A 27,762-nucleotide genomic window follows, 5' to 3' on the forward strand; every position below is an offset into this window, starting at 1 on the left:
GCTAGGTCTCTGTATATGGGGAGAGACAGAGCCAATGGCTAGGTCTCTGTATATGGGGACCGACAGAGACAATGGCTAGGTCTCTGTATGTGGGGAGAGACAGAGCCAATGGCTAGGTCTCTGTATATGGGGAGACAGAGCCAATAGCTAGGTCTCTGTATGTGGGGACAGACAGAGCCAATGGCTAGGTCTCTGTATATGGGGACCGACAGAGCCAATGGCTAGGTCTCTGTATATGGGGAGAGACAGAGACAATGGCTAGGTCTCTGTATATGGGGACAGACAGAGACAATGGCTAGGTGTCTGTATATGGGGACAGACAGAGCCAATAGCTAGGTCTCTGTATGTGGGGACAGACAGAGCCAATGGCTAGGTCTCTGTATATGGGGACAGACAGAGACAATGGCTAGGTGTCTGTATATGGGGACAGACAGAGCCAATAGCTAGGTCTCTGTATGTGGGGAGAGACAGAGCCAATGGCTAGGTCTCTGTATATGGGGGCTGCTTTGTCAAACAACGATTTCCAAGTTATGCAGAGCAAGGCTTTAACACGTATAATGGTTGTTATTTCCTGTGGTACAGCTTGTTAGCCTTGATAATATAGTTAATCGGCAGTAGGTACAGCTTGTGAGCCTTGATAATATAGTTAATCGGCAGTAGGTACAGCTTGTGAGCCTTGATAATATAGTTAATCGGCAGTAGGTACAGCTTGTGAGCCTTGATAATATAATTAATTGGCAGTAGGTACAGCTTGTTAGCCTTGATAATATAATTAATTGGCAGTAGGTACAGCTTGTTAGCCTTGATAATATAGTTCATTGGCTGTAGGTACAGCTTGTGAGCCTTGATAATATAATTAATTGGCAGTAGGTACAGCTTGTGAGCCTTGATAATATAGTTAATCGGCAGTAGGTACAGCAGCTTGTGAGCCTTGATAATATAGTTCCTTGGCAGTAGGCGTAATTAGTCGATTGGACTCAGGTGATAATTGTTACAGGCTGATTACTCTGATGAACGAGCCAGTAGAGGTCAGAACTGCTCTGGGGTTTCACTGTCTACAAGACTGAGGGTCGGTTTGCTGTGGGGTCTGTATGTTGGAGACTGGAGTGGACTGTCTAGTTAGTAACCACACCCACAGCTTTGAAAGAGAGGCTAGAGAGAGTGGACTGGGCTGAGTAGTCAGGAACCACACCCACAGCTTTGAAAGAGAGGCTAGAGAGAGTGGACTGGGCTGAGTAGTCAGGAACCACACCCACAGCTTTGAAAGAGAGGCTAGAGAGAGTGGACTGGGCTGAGTAGTCAGGAACCACACCCACAGCTTTGAAAGAGAGGCTAGAGAGAGTGGACTGGGCTGAGTAGTCAGGAACCACACCCACAGCTTTGCAATACGGGTTTGTGAAAGAACCCTCTCACTCACACACAACACCAGGGTGGGTCTGGAACAGAGCAGTAGGCAGTAACTTGACGTTGGTCTGACATCACCTCTTGCCTGGCTGTTGGAAGGATAGAAGATGGCTCTGAATAAGTGTGTGAAGTACCTGCTCTTCCTCTTCAACCTACTGTTCTGGGTGAGTCATATTAACCTAAATGGTTTTAACTATAGTTTCCTTGATTGGTTTGACGTTGGTTTTTAATCATAAATGTGTCTGTGTAGGACAGTGAGGTGTTTGATCGTTTAGTGATCAACTAGTAGCCCTAGTACATGTAGTATTCATTCAAAAAGCTATTTACATGTCTGTTATGGAAATGAGATCACGTTTCAATGTGTATGCAAACAATGTGTGAATATCACATGGCCATCTTTCGTTAAGCCTTCAAGACAAAATAACTCTGACCGCTCCCTCCTTCGTATGGTTTCTGTTCCATAGATCCACACTAGCTCTTTCCATCTTTGTAAAGACATGATCAATTATAATTCCATCTTGCCACTCTCACCCCGACCAGAGAGGGGGCCCAGCCAGGTCATAGCAGGCTACTGTATCGATACACTTCTCAGGAGAGCTAAACCCTTTAAAGCATATTAACATTCATGACTTTCTGATTGTTCCTGTCCTGAGTTTACATGTTTTGTCTTTGGAAAACATGACCTGGTGATTGTACTTTTTTTTTTTTCTTTCTACACAGATTAGACATTCACAACTCCCTTGGTTTGTTTCTCTGTATGTTTTACCACTTCTTAAACTAGTCTCCTAGCCATGGCCTTGACAGGAAACATGGGAAATACAATATTCTTCTACTGTTGATGTGGGGGGAAAAAACTGCTTAGGCATAGTGCTTCATGTTTATCTGTCCTTAGCCTGTTGCCAGGACCTGTCCTGAGTTTTTACGTCAGTTTATGGAGCCTTTAACAAACCAGAAACCATAGAATTAAAGTACAGTCTCATCTCTCTGCCAGAAACAACCCATCTCCCACTCCCCTAGGCAATTAGGATATATCTACAACCCATCTCCCACCCCCTAGGCATTTAGTATATATCTACAACCCATCTCCCACTCCCTAGGCATTTAGTATATATCTACAACCCATCTCCCACTCCCTAGGCATTTAGTATATATCTACAACCCATCTCCCACTCCCTAGTCAGTGGGTACAGTACATCACAGTAATGTAGCACAACAGGTTGGATAGGTACTGTAATGTAGAGACTGGCAGGTTGGAGAGTTACAGCACTGTAATGTAGAGACTGGCAGGTTGGAGAGTTACAGCACTGTAATGTAGAGACTGGCAGGTTGGAGAGTTACAGCACTGTAATGTAGAGACTGGCAGGTTGGAGAGTTACAGCACTGTAATGTAGATACTGGCAGGTTGGAGAGTTACAGCACTGTAATGTAGAGACTGGCAGGTTGGAGAGTTACAGCACTTTAATGTAGAGACTGGCAGGTTGGAGAGTTACAGCACTGTAATGTAGAGACTGGCAGGTTGGAGAGTTACAGCACTGTAATGTAGAGACTGGCAGGTTGGAGAGTTACAGCACTGTAATGTAGAGACTGGCAGGTTGGAGAGTTACAGCACTGTAATGTAGAGACTGGCAGGTTGGAGAGTTACAGCACTGTAATGTAGAGACTGGCAGGTTGGAGAGTTACAGCACTGTAATGTAGATACTGGCAGGTTGGAGAGTTACAGCACTGTAATGTAGAGACTGGCAGGTTGGAGAGTTACAGCACTTTAATGTAGAGACTGGCAGGTTGGAGAGTTACAGCACTGTAATGTAGAGACTGGCAGGTTGGAGAGTTACAGCACTGTAATGTAGAGACTGGCAGGTTGGAGAGTTACAGCACTGTAATGTAGAGACTGGCAGGTTGGAGAGTTACAGCACTGTAATGTAGAGACTGGCAGGTTGGAGAGTTACAGCACTGTAATGTAGAGACTGGCAGGTTGGAGAGTTACAGCACTGGAATGTAGAGACTGGCAGGTTGGAGAGTTACAGCACTGGAATGTAGAGACTGGCAGGTTGGAGAGTTACAGCACTGGAATGTAGAGACTGGCAGGTTGGAGAGTTACAGCACTGGAATGTAGAGACTGGCAGGTTGGAGAGTTACAGCACTGTAATGTAGAGACTGGCAGGTTGGAGAGTTACAGAACTACGTATTTTCATTAGGCCTGAGGACGTTTCATTACAGTCCCATATTAACCTGCGTTTGGCACTGGTCTCATTCTTAACTTCTGAAACTGGTGGTAGGGGAGGACTGGGCTGGACTAGTACCTCTGACCCTTAGTAGTTGGATAGAAGACATTGGTGCAAGTGTTTTCTTTCTTTCCAGAGAGCACTCTGTTACCTTGGCTGAGTCACATGGCATAGTAGTACACTGTGTGTAATGTGGTGCCATTTGGGATTGGATGTGACTCTGTTCATTTATTAACTGGTATGTGTTGCTTGGTCACTTAGTCATTGTTCTAGAATGTGCCGGTACTGCCCTAACTGGTTCTCTCTAGGGTGACTGGGTAGGGAAGGAGAAGTAATTATCTCGGGTTACTGGGTAGGTAGGGAAGGAAGTAATTCTACCTCCACTGACTCTGAAAGGTGTTGCCTTTGCGATGATAGCTTAACAAGCCTTCCCAGTTCCCACAGTTAAAGCAGGGTCGTATTCATCAGTACACTCCGTAGCTAAACATTTTTGCAACATGGAAAATGAAAATTATCATTTCTCAATGGACAAGCCTCTGCCCCTCCCTGATTCAGTCAGTTTTCTTCCGTTTGGTGCATAATGAATGCAACCCAGATGCCTGGCTAAATGTCACCAGGCACAGTGGTGTTTAGTGTGTGTGTGTGTGGCTTGAACTCCTTCAACTTCTATATGACTAATGTAGGAAATGTTGCTGGAATTGAATTGTGAATTGCAGAAGAGTATTCTTCTAAAATGGAACACTTGAGGCGTTCTAGAATGGGAAGACTTGTTGCCCAGTGTTCCTAGCATAGAACTCACTAGTCATGTATCGAGACATAACTGTAGTCTGTGGTTTAGACTTGTGCTATTTTCTATCAATTTGAGGCAGCCAGTGTTGCCTCACTACAATGACTGAACGCTTGTACGTTTTGTGTTGAGTTGGTTTACAAACCAAGGGTCCCGTGTAGCTCCGTTGGTAGAGCATGGCGTTTGCAACGCCAGGGTTGTGGGTTCGATTCCCACGGGGGGACCAGTATGGGGGGGAAAACAATAAATGTATGCACTCACTAACTGTAAGTCGCTCTGGATAAGAGCGTCTGCTAAATGACTAAAATGTAAAGGGTATTCAGTCTGAGGTATAAGGTGTCACCTCCCACTTTGTGGACAGGTTGAAATTACTTGTCCCAAATGTCACCCTAGGATTCCCTTTAGTGCACTACTTTTAACCAGTGGGGTATACTACAAAGCAGGCTCAATGAGTTAGCCAGCTAACTTTGATAAACAACCAGAAATAACAGATTTTTCTGGTTCATTTAACATTAAGAAAGCTTAACCTAGATGTGTGTTTGTTGGTTGACTCAATTAGACCATGCCCATTTCAAGCATATCTAGCTAACTCCTTAATCTTGATTTGAAGTATACCCCTCTGGCCCATAGGGAATAAGGTGCTGTTTGGGATGATGTCATGGCCAGAGAATGACTAGACCAGTCTCTATGCAAGGCTCTACTAACAACCTGTTCTTTGTCAAAGACTCGTGTTTGCTGCCCGTCCAGTGTTGACAAGGTGACCGGTTTCGAGCCTGGTCGGTCTTATCTCAAGAACAAAAAATATTTGTTATGTTTTGTCTTGCGTCGCTTAGCAGCAATCTGATAGAAAAAGCATTAGGGGGAAATAACCACCATGGTTTCTATGAATTGTGATGTGGGTTGTTTACAAGTCCTGGGAATCTCTGCATTGTATTTCTTTAAAAAAAATAAAAAAGAGTGGAACTGTTCATTGCATTTCTCTAAGTAGTAGCCCAAGTTAAGTCTTACCAATCCACCAATTTGACCAGATGACCGTACCTAGGTTATAGTGTAATATATTAACCAGAGATTACCTTACCTAGGCTATAGTGTAATATATTAACCAGAGATTACCTTACCTAGGCTATAGTGTAATATATTAACCAGAGATGACCTTACCTAGGCTATAGTCTAATATATTAACCAGAGATGACCGTACCTACAGTGGCTTCTCTTTCAATGGATGTAAGAGGCGAGGATAGGATTTGAGGAATCAAGGAAAACAATTTGAGATTCTCCCATGTGGTCTAGCATCCATTGTTGTGACCACAGGAAAGCTATCCTCCTGTGGTGGTTGGACGATGCTGTATCTCATCCTTGATTGTGGTGGTGGTTCAACTGTAGTTCCACAAAGTCGCCACCAGATGTAGCTAGTGTGTTTTTGTGCATCTTTGACATGAATCCACATTCATGTTGAGTTGGTACGGCAACAAGACCTGTTAATGTAATCCCAGTGACATTGAAATGCACAACTTTCTAAAGTTGATTCTAGATAAAGCGTTCATTTCATCTCTTTTTTTTCTTCCCCCAGATCAGTGGATGCATCATTCTTGGTGTCTCCATCTACCTCAAAGTGAGCAAGAATGGAAACGTGGTAAGGAAATGTCCAGTCCGACACTACATTGCCATCCCCATCAAAAGCTTTACACAGTAAAAAAATAACAAGTGTAAACCCATCACCTTGATTAAAAAAAAAAAAAAAAAGGGATCCAGTCATATAAATATATTTAGCACGTAATATCTACATGTAAAAATGACTGAGAAACTGCCTGTCCCCCCTTCCATCAGATAATGGACGAGGCAGTGCCATTTGTAGACCTGCTGATAGCCGTTGGTGTCATCATCATGGTCCTGGGCTTCTTGGGCTGCTGCGGAGCCATTAAGGAAAACCGCTGCATGCTCATTCTGGTGAGGGGAAAACACACACACACACACACACACACACACCCTTACAATGGCTAACCCTCACATTTTAAAATGTTTAAAATGCAACAGTATTGTACACTGCATAGGATAACGCTGTCCCAAATAGCCAACCGCTGAAGCACCGAACACAGGCAGTAGAGGCAGTAGTCGGCCACACTATAAAACAAAACCTTTATTATACTGCTCTACTTTTTGTCCTGGGTGCCATTTTGAGCCTGTACGCCTGTAAAAAGGAAGTGGATGCAGTTAGCTGCAGGATGTGGAGGAGGTCTTGTTGTTTGTCACCTAGTAGGTCAGTGGTGTTTTAATCTTCATGTTTAAAGGTGTGGTTTGGCCTCTGTGGGGTTTTAGTGGCTTTAGAAACGTTCTGTGACACTTTCACTCAGTGGAACTTTGGTTTGGTTAGATCCTACAACTAGTCTCTCCATATACCTACACACGATCATGTATTTAACCTTTTTTTTTTATATACATGTTCGAGATGGCATCTCTTTTGCAAGAGAGACCATTGCAAGTATGAGATTGTAAGGCTTTTAGTGAATCTAATGGTTTCCCCAGGTCACCCATGGGAAAGGACTTCTGGGGCCAGATTTTTCACAGCTTTTAATCTGGATCAGAATGATCCAGATTCTGTAATTGTCTTTATTTGCTATCCAGGATCAGATTGATCTGGCTGGTTTTGCTATACAGAATCAAATCAAATTTTATTTGTCACATGCACCGACTACAACCGGTGTAGACCTTACCGTGAAATTCTTACTTACAAGCCCTTAACCAACAATGCAGTTCAAGAAATAGAGTTAAGAACATATTTACTAAACGCAATAAAATAACGAGGCTATATAAAGAGGGTAACGGTACCGAGTCAATGTGCAGGTTAGTCGAGGTAATTTGTACATGTAGGTAAGGGTGAAGTGACTATGCACAGATAATAAACAGTGAGTAGCAGCAGCGTAAAAACAAAGGGCGGGGGGAGGTGTCAATGTTAAATAGTCTGGGTGGCCATTTGATGAATTGTTCAGCAGTCATGATTTGGGGGTAGAAGCTGTTAAGGAGCCTTTTGGTTCTAAACTTGACGCTCTGGTACCGCTTGCCATGCGGTAGCAGAGAGAACAGTCTATGACTGGAGTCTTTGACAATTTTTTCGGCCTTCTTCTGACACCGCCTAGTATATAGGTCCTGGATTGCAGGAAGCTTGGCCCCAGTGATGTACTGGGCCGTACGCACTACTCCTTGAAGCGCCTTACGGTCGAGTGCCGAGCAGTTGCCATACCAGGCGGTGATGCAACCGGTCAGGATGCTGCATCTGTAGAACATTTTGAGGATCTGTGGACCCATGCCAAATCTTTTCAGTCTCCTGAGGGGGGAAAAGGTGTTGTCGTGCCCTCTTCACGACTGTCTTGGTGTGTTTGGACCATGATAGTTCGTTGGTGATGTGGACACCAAGGAACTTGAAACTCTCAACCTGCTCCACTACAGCCCTGTCGATGTTAATGGGGGCCTGTTCAGTCCTCCTTTAACTTGTAGTCCACGATCACCTCCTTTGTCTTGATCACGTTGAGGGAGAGGTTGTTGTCCTGGCACCACGCCGCCAGGTATCTGACCTCCTCCCTATAGGCTGTCTCATCGTTGTCGGTGATCAGGCCTACCACTTGTGTCGTCAGCAAACTTAATGATGGCGTTGGAGTCGTGCGCGGCCATGCAGTCGTGGGTGAACAGGGAGTACAGGAGGGGACTAAGCATGCACCCCTGAAGGGCCCCCGTGTTGAGGATCAGCGTGGCAGATGTGTTGCCTACCCTTACCACCTGGGGGCGGCCCGTCAGGAAGTCCAGGATCCAGTTGCAGAGGGAGGTGTTTAGTCCTAGGGCCATTAGCTTAGTGATGAGCTTTGTTGGGCACTATGGTGTTGAATGCTGAGCTGTAGTCAATTAACAGCATTCTCACGTAGGTGTTCCTTTTGTCCAGGATCAGATCGATCTGGCTGGTTTTGCTATCCAGGATCAAATCGATCTTGCTGGTTTTGCTATCCAGGATCAAATCGAACTTGCTGTTTTTGCTATCCAGGATCAGATCGATCTGGCTGGTTTTGCTATCCAGGATCAAATCGATCTTGCTGGTTTTGCTATCCAGGATCAAATCGATCTTGCTGGTTTTGCTATCCAGGATCAAATCGATCTGGCTGTTTTCTTTTCCTCCAGAAAATAATTGGATAGGATCATTCTGATCCAGATGCCACAATATCAAAGATCACAGAATCCAGATTTTCAGTGCTTTGAACTGGCCTACACCTCGCCATCTAATTACTTATTATGGATCTCCATTAGCTGCTGCCAAGGCATCAGCTACTCTTCCTGGTCCGGCAAAATTAAGGCAGTTATACAATTCTAAAAACATCTCATGGACAGCTTGGGGTACTACTTCACTGTTATAGGGATACCGAGATGAGTAAACTACATGAATTAAAATACGTCAAATGTAAAATGGAGCCTGCAAATCCCTTATACAGTGCCTTCAGGAAGTATTCATGTAAATGTGATTTCTGTTTTTAATTTTCAATAAATTTGCAAACATTTCTAAACATGTTTTCACTTTGTCATTATGCAGCATTGTGTGTAGATGGGTGAGGGAAAAAATATATTTCATCCATTTTGAATTCAGGCAGGTACACAATGTGTAAGTCAAGGGGTATGAATACTTTCTAAAGCCACTGTAAGTAGATGGATTTATTTGACACTTCTCAATATAACAACTATCCTGCAGTCAATTTAACGTAATGAAGCTTTGGTTTTCAGATGTAACGTGTTTGGACCTCCTTTAGTTGCATTGTAATGTCTTGGTTGTAGTACCGTTCACCTTTTCTAAAAACCACCCTGAATCCACCCTCCCAGTGGGATCAAGATGATCACGATTTACGGTCTCAAAAATATCCTCATTACATTTAATCATGATTTTTAAAGGTGATATTGGATTACCAAATCCTTATATGAAAGATCAGAGTATCATTTCACTTTTGAAAAACCCAATTCTGATATTTTTAATCTTATCTGATAAGTTGAATCCAGTTCACTTTTAGAAAAACGTCCTGGACCAATAGCATGTGGTGGGCATATCATGTTATTGTTTTGTTTCAGTTCTTCGTCGGGCTGCTCCTCATCTTCATCCTCCTGCTGATCGCCGGAATCCTGGGAGCTGTCGGAGAGAAGAAGGTAAGGAGGAAACCCTGACTGGTTCAATCAATGTTTCCACGTTTTTAAATGAAATTACGTTGAACCAACGTGGAATAGACATTGAATTGAAGTCTGTGCTCCGTAGGATGTCTCACACCCACTGTTAGCGAGGGGGAAGGTGACACACTCGTCGCGATCGGATTTGTTCATTTTATTCATTTAGCAGACGCTCTTATCCAGAGCGACTTACAGGCGCAATTAGGGTTAAGGTGCCTTGTGCGAAGGCACATCAACAGATTTTTCACCTAGTCGGCTCGGATTTGAACCATTTGACCTTTCGGTTACTGGCCCAACGCTCTTAACCGCTATGCTACCTGTTGTGGGCACAATTGAATTCCTACCAATTTTTAAGTCCCTCGTATTTGACCTTTAGGTTACCTTAGGTTATGTGTACCTTGACACTTCTTGAATATGTGTTTAATAAAACATGCTTTCCACACCTGTTTCGTGTGTGACTCCCATACTGTTCAATGACTGTGTAAATGGCCTCTTCCAGTCTCAGGTGTGGGTGAAGGAGAGTCTGGGGAAGCTGCTGCCACTGAGGGACCAGAAGCCTGACGTCCAGACGGACATGCAGAAACTGGAAGTGGAGGTACCATAGAGAACGATAGATCTTCATTATGGTGTCTGTGATCACACGGGCGACGCCATTGAGGTACTCACCATTTTGAAGTAGTACACTCTCTTCTTCACGAGTCAAAGTAATTGGTTGATCTCTCCTGATGACCCGGTTGGACATGACTCCGACAGGGTCGTCAGGAGGGATCAGCCCATGAAGTTGACTACTTCAAAATGAAGAAAGTCCTCAGTGGCGCTACCCCATGTTAACACAGGCTTTTGGCCACCAGAGTCTTCTATCCAACTCTATGGGAGGTACCGAGATGAATCACCTGGACGTAGGATGCGCCACAAATGGCACCAATTCCCTATAGTGTATTACTTTTGAGCAGGACCCAGAGGGCTCTGGTCCAAAGCAGTGCACTATAAAGGGAATAGGGTGCATCCTACGTCCAGGTGATTCATCTCGGTACCTCCCATAGAGTTGGATAGAAGACTCTGGTGGCCAAAAGCCTGTGTTAACATGGGTAGCGCCACTGGGATAGGGTGCCATTTGGGACGCATACTATGTCCAGGTGATTCATCTCGGTACCTCCCATTGACTGTCCAGTCTTGAATTTGTCAGTGGTGAATAATTATGTTTGTTTAGTGGCCTCCAGATGAATTGTTCTAATTCAATTGGCTACGGATGTTATTGGATCATTTTGTAGACAAACTGAATAACATTTTTTTTAAATCGTTAGATGGGCTGTTACCTGAACAGATCGTAGTAAAATATTTTGCAATGGGGAAAATGACAGTGTGCCTTTACTGAACACAACCCCAGTGTTGGTGAGATGGAGGGCTAACTCACTTGTTTTTCAGGCAAAGTGCTGTGGCCTGATCAACGGAGCCTCTGACTGGGGCCCCACTGTCCCCAGTTCTTGTAACTGTGTTGACACCGCTCAAGCCTGCCAACTTGCAGATGGACGCCAAGTGTACTCAACGGTGAGCAGAGATTGATTTATTAATAATAAAATACTATTTATAAAATGCTTTTCAAGGAAGATGGCATTACATTGTACAAAATAAACAAATCAATAAACGTACACTACATCACACTACCGCGACCAGTACACTACCATCACTACCACTACCATCACACTACCCCTACACTATATCACACTACCCCTACACTACATCACACTACCACTACACACTACCCCTACACTACATCACACTACCCCTACACTGCATCACACTACCCCTACACTGCATCACACTACCCCTACACTACATCACACTACCCCTACGCTACATCACACTACCCCTACACTACATCACACTACCCCTACGCTACATCACACTACACTACCACTACACACTACCGCTACACTACATCACACTACCGCGACCATTACACTACCATCACTACCACTACCATCACACTACCCCTACACTACATCACACTACCGCTACACTACATCACACTACCACTACACACTACCGCTACACTACATCACACTACCACTACACACTACCCCTACACTACATCACACTACTTCACACTACCACGACACTACCGCTACACTACATCACACTACCGCTACATCACACTACCGCTACACCACACTACCACGACACTACCCCTACACTACATCACACTACCCCTACACTACATCACACTACCCCTACACTACATCACACTACCCCTACACTACACTACCACTACACCTACGCTACATCACACTACCCCTACACTACACTACCACTACCCCTACGCTACATCACACTACCCCTACACTACATCACACTACCCCTACACTACATCACACTACCCCTACACTACATCACACTACCCCTACCCTACATCACACTACCCCTACCCTACATCACACTACCCCTACGCTACATCACACTACCCCTACGCTACATCACACTACCCCTACGCTACATCACACTACCCCTACACTACATCACACTACCCCTACGCTACATCACACTACCCCTACACTACATCACACTACCCCTACACTACATCACACTACCCCTACACTACACTACCACTACACTACATCACACTACACTACATCACACTACCCCTACACTACATCACACTACCCCTACACTACATCACACTACCCCTACACTACATCACACTACCCCTACACTACATCACACTACCCCTACACTACACTACCACTACCCCTACACTACATCACACTACCCCTACACTACATCACACTACCCCTACACTACATCACACTACCCCTACACTACATCACACTACCCCTACGCTACATCACACTACCGCTACACCACACTACCGCGACCATTACACTACCATCACTACCACTACCATCACACTACCCCTACACTACATCACACTACCGCTACACACTACCCCTACACTACATCACACTACTTCACACTACCACGACACTACTTCACACTACCACGACACTACCGCTACACTACATCACACTACCGCTACATCACACTATCGCTACACCACACTACCACGACACTACCCCTACACTACATCACACTACCCCTACACTACATCACACTACCCCTACACTACACTACCACTACCCCTACGCTACATCACACTACCCCTACACTACACTACCCCTACACTACATCACACTACCCCTACACTACACTACCACTACACTACATCACACTACCCCTACACTACACTACCACTACCCCTACACTACATCACACTACCCCTACGCTACATCACACTACCCCTACGCTACATCACACTACCCCTACGCTACATCACACTACCCCTACACTACATCACACTACCCCTACACTACATCACACTACCCCTACCCTACATCACACTACCCCTACATCACACCACCATCACACTACCCCTACGCTACATCACACTACCCCTACGCTACATCACACTACCCCTACACTACATCACACTACCCCTACGCTACATCACACTACCCCTACGCTACATCACACTACCCCTACGCTACATCACACTACCCCTACGCTACATCACACTACCCCTACGCTACATCACACTACCCCTACGCTACATCACACTACCCCTACGCTACATCACACTACCCCTACACTACATCACACTACCCCTACACTACATCACACTACCCCTACGCTACATCACACTACCCCTACGCTACACTACCACTACCCCTACACTACATCACACTACCCCTACACTACATCACACTACCCCTACGCTACATCACACTACCCCTACACTACATCACACTACCCCTACGCTACATCACACTACCGCTACACTACATCACACTACCGCTACACTACATCACACTACCACTACACACTACCGCTACACTACATCACACTACCACTACACACTACCCCTACACTACATCACACTACTTCTCACTACCACGACACTACTTCACACTACCACGACACTACCGCTACACTACATCACACTACCGCTACATCACACTACCGCTACACCACACTACCACGACACTACCCCTACACTACATCACACTACCCCTACACTACATCACACTACCCCTACACTACATCACACTACCCCTACACTACATCACACTACCCCTACACTACACTACCACTACCCCTACGCTACATCACACTACCCCTACACTACACTACCACTACCCCTACACTACCACTACCCCTACGCTACATCACACTACCCCTACGCTACATCACACTACCCCTACGCTACATCACACTACCCCTACGCTACATCACACTACCCCTACACTACATCACACTACCCCTACACTACATCACACTACCCCTACCCTACATCACACTACCCCTACCCTACATCACACTACCCCTACCCTACATCACCATCACACTACCCCTACGCTACATCACACTACCCCTACACTACACTACCACTACCCCTACACTACCACTACCCCTACGCTACATCACACTACCCCTACCCTACATCACACTACCCCTACACTACATCACACTACCCCTACGCTACATCACACTACCCCTACGCTACATCACACTACCCCTACGCTACATCACACTACCCCTACGCTACATCACACTACCCCCTACGCTACATCACACTACCCCCTACGCTACATCACACTACCCCTACGCTACATCACACTACCCCTACACTACGCTACATCACACTACCCCTACACTACATCACACTACCCCAACACTACATCACACTACCCCTACACTACATCACACTACCCCTACGCTACATCACACTACCCCTACGCTACATCACACTACCCCTACGCTACATCACACTACCCCTACGCTACATCACACTACCCCTACGCTACATCACACTACCGCTACATCACACTACCGCTACATCACACTACCGCTACATCACACTACCCCTACGCTACATCACACTACCCCTACGCTACATCACACTACCCCTACGCTACATCACACTACCCCTACGCTACATCACACTACCCCTACGCTACATCACACTACCCCTACATCACACTACCCCTACACTACATCACACTACCCCTACGCTACATCACACTACCCCTACGCTACACTACCCCCACTACTCACACTACATCACACTACCCCTACGCTACATCACACTACCCCTACGCTACATCACACTACCCCCACGCTACATCACACTACCCCTACGCTACATCACACTACCCCTACGCTACATCACACTACCCCTACTCTACATCACACTACCCCTACATCACACCACCATCACACTACCCCTACGCTACATCACACTACCCCTACGCTACATCACACTACCCCTACACTACATCACACTACCCCTACACTACATCACACTACCCCTACATCACACCACCATCACACTACCCCTACGCTACATCACACTACCCCTACCTACATCACACTACCCCTACCCTACATCACACTACCCCTACATCACACCACCATCACACTACCCCTACGCTACATCACACTACCTACACACATCACACTACCCCTACACTACATCACACTACCCCTACGCTACATCACACTACCCCTACGCTACATCACACTACCCCACACTACATAACACTACCCCTACACTACATCACACTACCCACACTACATCACACTACCCCTACACTACATCACACTACCCCCTACCATCACACTACCCCCACACTACCCCTACGCTACATCACACTACCCCTACGCTACATCACACTACCCCTACGCTACATCACACTACCCCTACGCTACATCACACTACCCCTACGCTACACACGCTACATCACACACCCCCTACGCTACATCACACTCTACCCTACGCTACATCACACTACCCCTACGCTACATCACACTACCCCTCGCCATCACACTACCCTACGCTACATCACACTACCCCTCACACCACTACCCCTCGCTACATCCCACTACCCTACGCTACATCACACTACCCCTACGCTACATCACACTACCCCTACGCTACATCACACCCCTACGCTACATCACACTACCCCCCTACGCTACATCACACTACCCCTACGCTACCCTACGCATCACACTACCCCTACGCTACATCACACTACCCCACACTGCATCACACTACCCCTACGCTACATCACACTACCCCTACGCTACATCACACTGCCCCTACACCCTACATCACACTACCCCACACATCACACTACCGCACCCCTCACCCCCTACGCTACATCACACTACCCTCCCCACCTCACACTCACACCCCTACGCTACATCACCTCCCTACGACATCACACTACCCCTACGCTACATCACACTACCCCTACGCTACCCCTACGCTATCACACTACCCCTACGCTACATCACACTACCCCTACACTACATCACACTACCCCTACACTACATCACACTACCCCTACACTACATCACACTACCCCTACGCTACATCACACTACCCCTACGCTACATCACACTACCCCTACGCTACACACACCCCCCTACGCTACATCACACTACCCTACACTACATCACACTACCCCTACGCTACATCACACTACCCCTACGCTACATCACACTACCCCACGCCACATCACACTACCCCTACGCTACATCACACTACCCCTACGCCACACCACACCCCTACGCTACATCACACTACCCCTACACTACATCACACACCCCTACGCTACATCACACTACCCTACGCTACATCACACTACCCCCTACGCTACACTCACACTACCCCACGCCACATCCCACCCTACGCCACACACTACCCCCTACGCTACATCACACTACCCCACGCTACATCACACACCCCTACGCTACATCACCCTACCCTACGCCATCACACTACCCCTACGCTACATCACACTACCCCTACACTACATCACACTACCCCTACGCTACATCACACTACCCCTACGCTACATCACACTACCCCTACGCTACATCACACTACCCCTACGCTACATCACACTACCCCTAACACTACCCCCTACGCTACATCACACTACCCCCCTACCGCTACATCACACTACCCCTACGCTACATCACACTACCACACACTACCCCACAGCTACATCACACTACCCCCCCACGCTACATCACACTACCCCTACGCTACATCACACTACCCCTACGCTACATCACACTACCCCTACGCTACATCACACTACCCCCTCACACTACATCACACTACCTACTACATCACACTACCCCTACGCTACATCACACTACCCCTACGCTACTCACACTACCCCTACGCTACATCACACTACCCCTACGCTACATCACACTACCCCCTACGCTACATCACACTACCCCTACGCTACATCACACTACCCCTACGCTACATCACACTACCCCTACACTGCATCACACTACCCCTACGCTACATCACACTACCCCTACGCCACATCACACTACGCACATCACACTACCCCTACGCTACATCACACTACCCCTACGCTACATCACACTACCCCTACGCTACATCACACTACCCCTACGCTACCCCTACGCTACATCACACTACCCCTACGCTACATCACACTACCCCCCACGCTACCCACTATCACACTACCCCTACACCCACTACCCCACCCCCTACGCTACATCACACTACCCCTACGCTACATCACACTACCCTCTACGCTACATCACACTACCCCTACGCTACATCACACTACCCCTACGCTACATCACACTACCCCTACGCTACATCACACTACCCCTACGCTACATCACACTACCCCTACGCTACATCACACTACCCCTACGCTACATCACACTACCCCTACGCTACCCCCCTACGCTACATCACACTACCCCTACGCTACATCACACTACCCCTACGCTACATCACACTACCCCTACGCTACCCCTACGCTACATCACACTACCCCTACGCTACATCACACTACCCCTACGCTACATCACACTACCCCTACGCTACCCCTACGCTACATCACACTACCCCTACACTACATCACACTACCCCTACACTACATCACACTACCCCTACGCTACATCACACTACCCCCTACGCTACATCACACTACCCCCTACGCACGCTACATCACACTACCCCTACGCTACATCACACTACCCCTACGCTACATCACACTACCCCTACACTGCATCACACTACCCCTACGCTACATCACACTACCCCTACGCTACCCCTACGCTACATCACACTACCCCTACGCTACATCACACTACCCCTACGCTACCCCTACGCTACATCACACTACCCCTACGCTACATCACACTACCCCTACGCTACATCACACTACCCCTACGCTACATCACACTACCCCTACGCTACATCACACTACCCCCTACGCTACATCACACTACGCCTACATCACACTACCCCCTACGCTACATCACACTACCCCTACGCTACATCACACTACCCCCTACGCTACCCCTACGCTACATCACACTACCCCTACGCTACATCACACTACCCCTACACTACATCACACTACCCCTACGCTACATCACACTACCCCTACGCTACATCACACTACCCCTACGCTACATCACACTACCCCTACACTACATCACACTACCCCTACGCTACATCACACTACCCCTACACTACACTCACATCACACTACCCCTACACTACATCACACTACCCCTACGCTACATCACACTACCCCTACACTACCATCACACTACCCCTACGCTACCCCTACGCTACATCACACTACCCCTACGCTACATCACACTACCCCTACGCTACCCCTACGCTACATCACACTACCCCTACGCTACATCACACTACCCCTACGCTACATCACACTACCCCTACGCTACATCACACTACCCCTACGCTACATCACACTACCCCCTACGCTACCCCTACGCTACATCACACTACCCCTACGCTACATCACACTACCCCTACGCTACATCACACTACCCCTACGCTACCCCTACGCTACATCACACTACCCCTACGCTACATCACACTACCCCTACACTGCATCACACTACCCCTACGCTACATCACACTACCCCTACGCTACATCACACTACCCCTACACTACATCACACTACCCCTACGCTACATCACACTACCCCTACACTACCCACGCTACATCACACTACCCCTACGCTACATCACACTACGCTACCCCTACGCTACATCACACTACCCCTACACTACATCACACTACCCCTACGCTACATCACACTACCCCTACGCTACATCACACTACCCCTACGCTCCCTACATCACACTACCCCTACGCTACATCACACTACCCCTACGCTACATCACACTACCCCTACACTGCATCACACTACCCCTACACTACATCACACTACCCCTACGCTACATCACACTACCCCTACGCTACATCACACTACCCCTACGCTACCATCACGCTACCCCTACACTACATCACACTACCCCTACACTACATCACACTACCCCTACGCTACATCACACTACCCCTACGCTACATCACACTACCCCCTACGCTACATCACACTACCCCTACGCTACATCACACTACCCCTACGCTACATCACACTACCCCTACGCTACATCACACTACCCCTACGCTACATCACACTACCCCTACGCTACCATCACACTACCCCTACACTACATCACACTACCCCTACACTACATCACACTACCCCTACGCTACATCACACTACCCCTACGCTACATCACACTACCCCTACGCTACATCACACTACCCCTACGCTACCCCTACGCTACATCACACTACCCCTACGCTACCCCTACGCTACATCACACTACCCCTACGCTACATCACACTACCCCTACGCTACCCCTATGCTACATCACACTACCCCTACGCTACATCACACTACCCCTACGCTACATCACACTACCCCTACGCTACATCACACTACCCCTACGCTACATCACACTACCCCTACATCACACTACCCCTACGCTACATCACACTACCCCTACGCTACATCACACTACCCCTACGCTACATCACACTACCCCTACGCTACATCACACTACCCCTACGCTACATCACACTACCCCTACACTACATCACACTACCCCTACACTACCCCTATGCTACATCACACTACCCCTACGCTACATCACACTACCCCTACGCTACATCACACTACCCCTACGCTACATCACACTACCCCTACACTACATCACACTACCCCCTACGCTACATCACACTACCCCCACGCTACCCCTACGCTACATCACACTACCCCTACGCTACATCACACTACCCCTACGCTACCCCTACGCTACATCACACTACCCTACGCTACATCACACTACCCCTACGCTACCCCTATGCTACATCACACTACCCCTACGCTACATCACACTACCCCTACGCTACATCACACTACCCCTACGCTACATCACACTACCCCTACGCTACATCACACTACCCCTACGCTACATCACACTACCCCTACGCTACATCACACTCCCCCTACGCTACATCACACTACCCCTACGCTACATCACACTACCCCTACGCTACATCACACTACCCCTACGCTACATCACACTACCCCTACGCTACATCACACTACCCCTACGCTACATCACGCTACCCCTACGCTACATCACACTACCCCTACGCTACATCACACTACCCCTACGCTACATCACACTACCCCCTACGCTACATCACACTACCCCTACGCTACCATCACACTACCCCTACACTACATCACACTACCCCTACACTACATCACACTACCCCTACACTACCATCACACTACCCCTACACTACCATCACACTACATCACACTACCCCTACGCTACATCACACTACCCCTACACTACCATCACACTACATCACACTACCCCTACGCTACATCACACTACCCCTACACTACCCCTACACTACCCCTACACTACATCACACTACCCCTACGCTACATCACACTACCCCTACGCTACATCACACTACCCCTACGCTACATCACACTACCCCTACACTGCATCACACTACCCCTACGCTACCCCTACGCTACATCACACTACCCCTACCATCACGCTACCCCTACCATCACGCTACCCCTACCATCACGCTACCCCTACCATCACGCTACCCCTACCATCACGCTACCCCTACCATCACGCTACCCCTACCATCACGCTACCCCTACCATCACGCTACCCCTACCATCACGCTACCCCTACCATCACGCTACCCCTACCATCACACTACCCCTACCATCACGCTACCCCTACCATCACACTACCCCTACACGACATCACACTACACTACCACTACACTACCATCACACTACCCCTACACGACATCACACTACCCCTACCATCACACTACCCCTACCATCACACTACCCCTGCACTACCATCACTCTACCCCTACGTCACACTACCCCTGCACTACCGTCACACTACCCCTGCACTACCATCACACTACCCCTACACTACATCACACTACCCCTACCATCACACTACCCCTACCATCCCACTCCTATAAACAACCTGTACAGGGCACTGATCTACAGCCACATGAAACCATAGAGGGTTCCAGGATGATTCAACCACGTGCCTCAAAGTCTTCCTACAATGAACCTGCACTGGTGTTCACTATGAACCTGCACTGGTGTTCACTATGAACCTGCACTGGTGTTCACTATGAACCTGCACTGGTGTTCACTATGAACCTGCACTGGTGTTCACTATGAACCTGCACTGGTGTTCACTATGAACCTGCACTGGTGTTCACTATGAACCTGCACTGGTGTTCACTAGTGTTGACTGTTTTTTTCTTTCTTTGTCTTCTGCAGCCTTGTGTCAAGTTTGTGACTTCCTTCATGGAGAAACACGCAATCATCGCGCTGGGGATTGCATTCGGCGTCGCAGTCTTGATGGTAAGAATCCAAAAGTCTCATTGCTATAACAAATCCACTATTAATACATTATAATATGCAATGTACCGGTCATAGAAATTGAATACATTTCTATGGTACTAGTCAATGTTCAGTCCTGGTCTGTTTCATCTTCTCCATCTCTTACTTTATGGCTGTTGTCATTGTCATTAAGATGGATATGTGCAATTCACTCTGTCACTGTTCAATACTTAGTGAACGTGTCCTGGTCCCAGATCTGTTGCCACCTTCTTGGCAACGCAGATGTCAAATAACAACCCGTTGGCAAGACTGTACAAACGGCTCTGGAACCAGGCTAGACACCCCGAATTTGATGTGGGACCGGGGCTATAGCCTGGTAGTGAGTGGGTTGTGAAGTACCTTCTTTCGTTTTGTGTTTCAGCTCTTTGGAATGGCCTTCGCCATGACCCTGTACTGCCAGATTGGGAAGAGGGATGCCAACACTGCCTAAATGCAGCGAGACATGATACACCTTCATCCAGGGTTGTGGTCAATTTGAATTGGAAGTCATCAATTCAGGAAGTAAACTGAAATTCCAATTGAAAAAAAGGGATCTATTTTCAATGATTTCTCAAACTGAAAAGCAGAAGTTATTTATTCCTAATTTTCACATTAGAATTTTAAATACAAATCACTTCCTGAATTGACTGACTTCAATTCAAATTGACCCCAATCATGACTTTATCAAAAGTTGGCTTTGACATATCCCATACAGCATGCATGCAACGTGTACTTTATACTGAACGTCAGGGTTGGGGTTCAATTCCAGTCAATTCAGGAAGTACACTGAAACTCCAATTCTCTTCAATGAGCAATATTTGGAATGGAGTTTGCATTGTGAATTGACTGGACTTGAAATGGCATGGACCCCAACATGCTGAGCATCACTATGGACCGCATGTGTTTCTATATCTTTTACCTGCGCCAAATGATGCTCTGATTTGGGTTTCAGATCTTTTGTTAAATTATGGCAGTGTCTTGACTTGTGAAGTTGATTGAGCCATATCTCATTGAACATGCATTTGTCTTTTTGAAAGAGCTCTGTTTCCATTGACTACTGCTCTACGTATTTCTCACTGAAGTCCATACACTGAACTTTGTATAATTCATGCTCAAATGTTTTAAACTTTTTCCAAATTGTATTGCAATCTCGTAGATATTAGTCTGATGGTAATATTGATCAAGCTGTATATAATTTTGCAAGTTTTTTTTAAAATTTAATTTATATAATGATTGCAGTACATGTCAGTGTCTTCTGTTCAAGGCCTGTGAGCTTTACGTCCTTCCTCTTCTGAGGTACTTTACAAATAAAGAAGTCATTCATTTGGTTTCCCCATTTGCTTCCCGCCTCTTCAGAGAACAACCTTACGAAACAGGAACAATCCTGGGTTGTATTTATTAGGCACCAAGTTGAAGACCACTAACAAACTGGTACAGGAACTAACAGAACCTGACCAATGAGAAACGCTTGTTTTTGTTTTCGCTACGGTGTGCACGAATGAATACCACCCTGATGTCTGAGGAACTATAGAAAACAACTGGGAAATCACACAAAACCCAGAGTTTTTCTTTCAATGCACATTGAGAGAGCGAGACGAGAGTGAGACCAGAACTACAATGTGTTGTTCCTGCTCTTTTAGAGGCTGGCTGTTTTTCTTCACTACCCTACAAGTGGTAATGCAACACTTCAATACTATGTCATTATATTGTGTTTTATTTTAATCAATCTTTAACGGATACTCTTTTTTAAATCTAAAGTGGTGTCCAAAGGCAGAGCAACTGCAGCTAAGAGACTGCAATATTATGAATATATTTATTTTATAATCGTTTCTCTCCCAAAATGTCGTCTTCAGATTGGTGGCGTGAGTTTCATTGTCACCCCTTGGATGTATTACAGGAGTAGTAAAAGTGTAAGCAACATTTTTCTAACCGGATATTTTCATCTTGCATGTGACTGCAATGCAACAAACTACGTGTTGTTTTTGCTGTGTTAGAGCAATGATGTGTGTTTAATGTTGAAGGACCTAGATGAACGTCTGTCTCCAGTCAGATGGACTATCTTCACAGCCGGTGCGGTCTCCTTTCTCCTCGGCATCACCGGTATGCATGGAGCTCGTAAGAGGAACAAGAACGTCCTGATCACGGTACGTTCAGTTCTTAAAAGGGGCAATCTGGGATTCAAACAATGCCATCATCCTGACGCTATTTTGTAAACCGCTGAGGGATGCGGCTTGAAAAAATTTAACCGCTCTCAAATTCACTCTCAAACTATAAGACGGTTGAACTGAGCTCATGAGGCATTTATGAGTTATATTCTTCAATAATAAATAGCTGTATATCGTTAATTGACAAGTCAGAAAACCGATGGATCAATCCCAGATTTCCCGTTTATTAAAGCCAAAATCTCATTGGTAATGTCAACGAATTAAATACTTTATTATTTGACCCCTTTTACAACTAAGACCAAGTCAAGTATATCACGGTGTACAGTGTATTGCCCCCCAATATAATGTTTATGATTTACGTTATTCATGAGGTGATGTAGTATTCAGTTGGATCTTGTCTTCGATGCTTTGGACTGGGGTTTCTGGCCTACTATCTTCCTCCACAGGTAGGACAGAATTACAAGTTAAAGTCTATAAAAATAAACAAATATTTTTAAAACATTGATATTTATTTAATTGTGTCCAATCAATTTTTTTTATATATATTTTTTAGTTTCCAAATATGATTAAAGCCTTGTATGAAAAGTACATCCCATTGCACACAAACGGAAGAGATCTGGTACCAGGACTGACGGCATTACAAACCATTGTAAGTTATTATCTAACAGGATGTGGTTTTATATGATCAGTTAAACTGGTATAAACCAGATCTTTAGAAACGGCCACACCCATGTAATTAAATATTTAACTTTACTCAACAACAAAAATCAGAAAAACAGAAAAGTTGTCCTGAAAAAATAATTTTCCAAATATTTAACTGTGTTAAATATTTTAATTAAATGTGTATTGTCTTGCCACGTTTCGTGTTTCCCTTTTCTTAAATCTGAACAGGGGAAATGCTGTGGATTGGTCAACGGGTATGAAGATTGGGGTTCTCAAGATTGGGGTTCTCATGTCCCCTCATCCTGTTACTGCTCTCCTCTCCAAGGAGAGTCCTGTGTTCCTACTGAGGTCAGACTGGGTCTTACATCTACAGAAATTAGACTATGACTGTCTGTACATTCACTGTATACTTCTATGAACTGAACACAGAAATCCATTTTATTTTCTCCTGTATACAGCATGGATATGTTTACAAACAAGTGAGTGTTGGTTTTCCTATACATGCAGTAGTCTGGTCATTATAATAGCTAGACGTAACATAGAGCTGTTGGTGGTGTTGTTGTTCATTTTTGTAATTCCTTCTTTGTTGGTATTATTTCAGCCTTGTCTTGATCTACTTGTGAAGGTGTACGTGGACATGAATATTGTGAGGAACAGCTGTATTTTCTATGTGGTCTTTACGGTGAGTGCAGTACTTGTACCGCAGAAAGGTCAGGGTCAGAAATATTTTAGCTATTTTCACACCCACAATGATCGGCGCAGTTGCTGGCATTGGCGCGAAAGGGCTGGGTTTTGATGAATAAACAAGTCTTGCCTTGGAATCAACTCCAATTCCAAATTAAGTCCATTATAGTTTGTTAAATAGCTTACAGAAACGAAATAATAAAATGTAGACCTATCCCATCTTTGCTAAATATGTTCACTTGAACCTGTTTGCAGTCCACATTGTTTGAAGTAATCAAATGGCTTCAATATGGAAATATAAACATAGCATTCACCCTGATCTAGCGGCTAGGCCTACTGTAATTTGCATTAAGGCTGAGCATGGACATGCCAAATGTTGACAATAAGCGAGATTGAATATACTAAAAAGAGAGCAAGTAATTCTAATCAAATTCTAAACAAAACGAAACGACAGCTTGACAAAGATCCAATATAAAGACAATGGGAGAATGTCCACTCACCCTTATACTGCTTCCAAATATGTTTTATAAACATATTGCAACCATCTTACAGATCGCATTCACACTTCTCCCGAAGTTGCATTGCAGGCACGCCACGGACGTTCTCACCATAAAACCAGGACGGTGAATCATTCTAATAAGTTTGGTATTAATCAAATTCTACAAAAAACAAGCAATCTGTTAGTTTTTTTTTACCAACAATAAATACATGTAAAATGTAGCCTAATGATGTCATAAATTCTCCAGCATAAATACAGACATGACGCATTGCTGTTAAAACCAGTCTTCGTTATAGTATATATATCCAGAGCGACTTACATGAGCAATTAGGGTCAAGTGCCTTGCTCAAGGGCACATCGACAGATTTTTCACCTAGTCGGCTCGGGGATTAGAACCAGCGACCTTTCGGTTACTGGCAAAATGCTCTTAACCACTAAGCTACCTGCCGCCCCATAGTAGGCCTAGGGTAAGGGTTTTCGGATTTTTTAAAATAGGAAACGGAAAATGAACCATTTTTACAAGAAAAATTACTTCCAAATAGAGGTTCGCCGGTATTCACCAAGGTTTTAATCTCTCGTTTCATGATGGGCATTCCCACACGTAGCCTTCATCATAAAGGGGGTTTACGCACGGGAGTTGCAGTGCTAAAATAATGTAGGCCTGCCTACAATACATAGATAAAAAGGGAATGTCAGCTCAATGTTTTTACTCCTCTCAAACTTGATCTTTTAATAAAGCTTCTGTGATGAAGAATAATTTCCAAGCAGTCTCACGAGCCACACACTTTATTGACGGTTTTGACTAGCCTACTTGATTACATTGGGCAGGACAAAAAGAAAACAGCCTTCATTGAGAGGAACGGAAGCTATGCTTGGTTTTTAATAAAATAAAACGAAATGGGGGGGGGGGGGGAAATAGTGTTTTATGTTTCTAAATATGAAGTATACAGGCACCAAATCACATCTTGTTCCAAGCACATATGGGGCAGTGCGCGTCACGGCTGGATAGGCTGCGTTTCCTGCATTAATGCTAAAATATTTCCACCCCTCCCACCTGAGCACAAGCATACTGATGTTAGACAGGTAAATTGCCGAACCTGGCGTTAGGCAGTTCCACACAAAAACAATATTTTGGTATTTGTTTCATTAGTCCATTGTTGACAGTCCCAAAAAAGTTTTGCATATCAGCACTCAAGTTTAAGATATGCATCATAAGGGGATGATTTCTGTATTTTGAAAGTTACATATCTTGAAAAGTTGCGCCAGCTGAAAATAGAGCCCCATAGTGTGATATATTTAGTCTGTTCTTTGAATACTGCTTAAGCAACAAGTATTAAACAACACATTTGTTTACAATATTCAAGATAATATCTTGTAGGTTGAATATAAAAACCCATTTCATTGTCTCTTACTTGCAGGCCATTGAAATGCTTCTGGCTTTGGTAATGACCCGAAGAATCAAAAAAGAATCCTCGGCTGAGGTGACCGAGGCTCTTCGTTATGGAAATGCTTCCAACATGGAAATGGCAACGACTCATCAAGCTCCTCCCATGCTGCCTGCCACACAAGCTCCTCTCATGCTGCCTTCAACACAAGCTCCTCCCATGCTGCCGTACTCACAAGCTCATCTTTACGCCAGCGCTTATTACCCGCCCCCTCCTCCGTACCAGTACTATGGGAAAAACTAGAGGGACGTGACTGACCAGCGAACCCATGTTAAATGTCCTAATTGGTTACGGCTGGACTAGGGTTAGGTTTAAGGTTAGGGTTGGGGTCAGTTTTAGTGTTTGCCTTCATTGGACTGCCAACGTGTTGCACCCCAACATGCCTTAGTAAAGGCAGAGCACTTCTGTTAATGTGAGGCAATATAGAAGTTTGTTAGTTCTGGAAATAACGTGGCCGAGGGAAAGGGTCCATTGCATTGTCAAACAATCACCCACATGAAGCACCAGTTTTCCTATCTGATTACTCCTCTAACGTCAAATAAACTTTGTCTCATTTTCTAAAGTTCTAAACCATGTTTAATTCAGTGAATAATTTGTTGGCTTTCAGTGATGCGTGACGTGTATAAAGGGTTCATCTTTTTCTTGCTAAGGTTGTCAGGGCTGGTTTGTTATTTCCCATCATACTGTTCAACAGTATTATGCCTCACATGCAGGTATACACAGCGTGTGCAGATCAGTGCTGTTAAAACGACAACCACAGTATGTTGATTCAGATTCTTGTTGTGAGAATTGAAACCACAAGAGT

At 45.7% G+C, this 27,762-nt stretch overlaps 2 protein-coding genes across 2 annotated transcripts; both read left to right on the forward strand.

Annotated features, from left to right (window-relative positions):
• Positions 1 to 1,095: 1,095 nt before the first annotated feature.
• Positions 1,096 to 22,837, forward strand: LOC121553432 (tetraspanin-8). Its single transcript, XM_041866535.2, has 8 exons — positions 1,096 to 1,568; positions 5,984 to 6,046; positions 6,241 to 6,360; positions 9,511 to 9,585; positions 10,103 to 10,198; positions 11,029 to 11,151; positions 21,400 to 21,483; positions 21,884 to 22,837. The coding sequence occupies exons 1-8, from the start codon at positions 1,512 to 1,514 to the stop codon at positions 21,950 to 21,952; spliced, it is 687 nt and encodes a 228-aa protein (XP_041722469.2). The 5' UTR covers positions 1,096 to 1,511; the 3' UTR covers positions 21,953 to 22,837.
• Positions 22,838 to 22,893: 56 nt separating this feature from the next.
• Positions 22,894 to 27,603, forward strand: LOC121553441 (tetraspanin-4). The gene is made up of 9 exons (XM_041866544.2): positions 22,894 to 23,175; positions 23,355 to 23,411; positions 23,523 to 23,645; positions 24,047 to 24,112; positions 24,220 to 24,315; positions 24,558 to 24,677; positions 24,788 to 24,808; positions 24,931 to 25,011; positions 26,931 to 27,603. Exons 1-9 carry the CDS (start codon positions 23,119 to 23,121, stop codon positions 27,198 to 27,200), a joined length of 891 nt encoding a protein of 296 aa, XP_041722478.2. The 5' UTR covers positions 22,894 to 23,118; the 3' UTR covers positions 27,201 to 27,603.
• Positions 27,604 to 27,762: the final 159 nt, after the last annotated feature.

The sequence above is a fragment of the Coregonus clupeaformis genome, chromosome 28 (assembly GCF_020615455.1).
Source record: "Coregonus clupeaformis isolate EN_2021a chromosome 28, ASM2061545v1, whole genome shotgun sequence".
NCBI classification, from domain to species: Eukaryota; Metazoa; Chordata; class Actinopteri; order Salmoniformes; family Salmonidae; genus Coregonus; species Coregonus clupeaformis.

Excerpts from the sequence above, each read along its gene's own strand:
- LOC121553432 (XM_041866535.2), top strand. The coding sequence starts at position 1,512 with ATGGCTCTGAATAAGTGTGTGAAGTACCTGCTCTTCCTCTTCAACCTA. Across the intron at positions 9,586-10,102 it reads GAGCTGTCGGAGAGAAGAAG|TCTCAGGTGTGGGTGAAGGA; the intron begins GTAAGGAGGAAA and ends GGCCTCTTCCAG. Across the intron at positions 10,199-11,028 it reads TGCAGAAACTGGAAGTGGAG|GCAAAGTGCTGTGGCCTGAT; the intron begins GTACCATAGAGA and ends CTTGTTTTTCAG.
- LOC121553441 (XM_041866544.2), top strand. The coding sequence starts at position 23,119 with ATGTGTTGTTCCTGCTCTTTTAGAGGCTGGCTGTTTTTCTTCACTACC. Across the intron at positions 23,412-23,522 it reads ATTACAGGAGTAGTAAAAGT|GACCTAGATGAACGTCTGTC; the intron begins GTAAGCAACATT and ends TTAATGTTGAAG. Across the intron at positions 25,012-26,930 it reads TTTTCTATGTGGTCTTTACG|GCCATTGAAATGCTTCTGGC; the intron begins GTGAGTGCAGTA and ends TCTTACTTGCAG.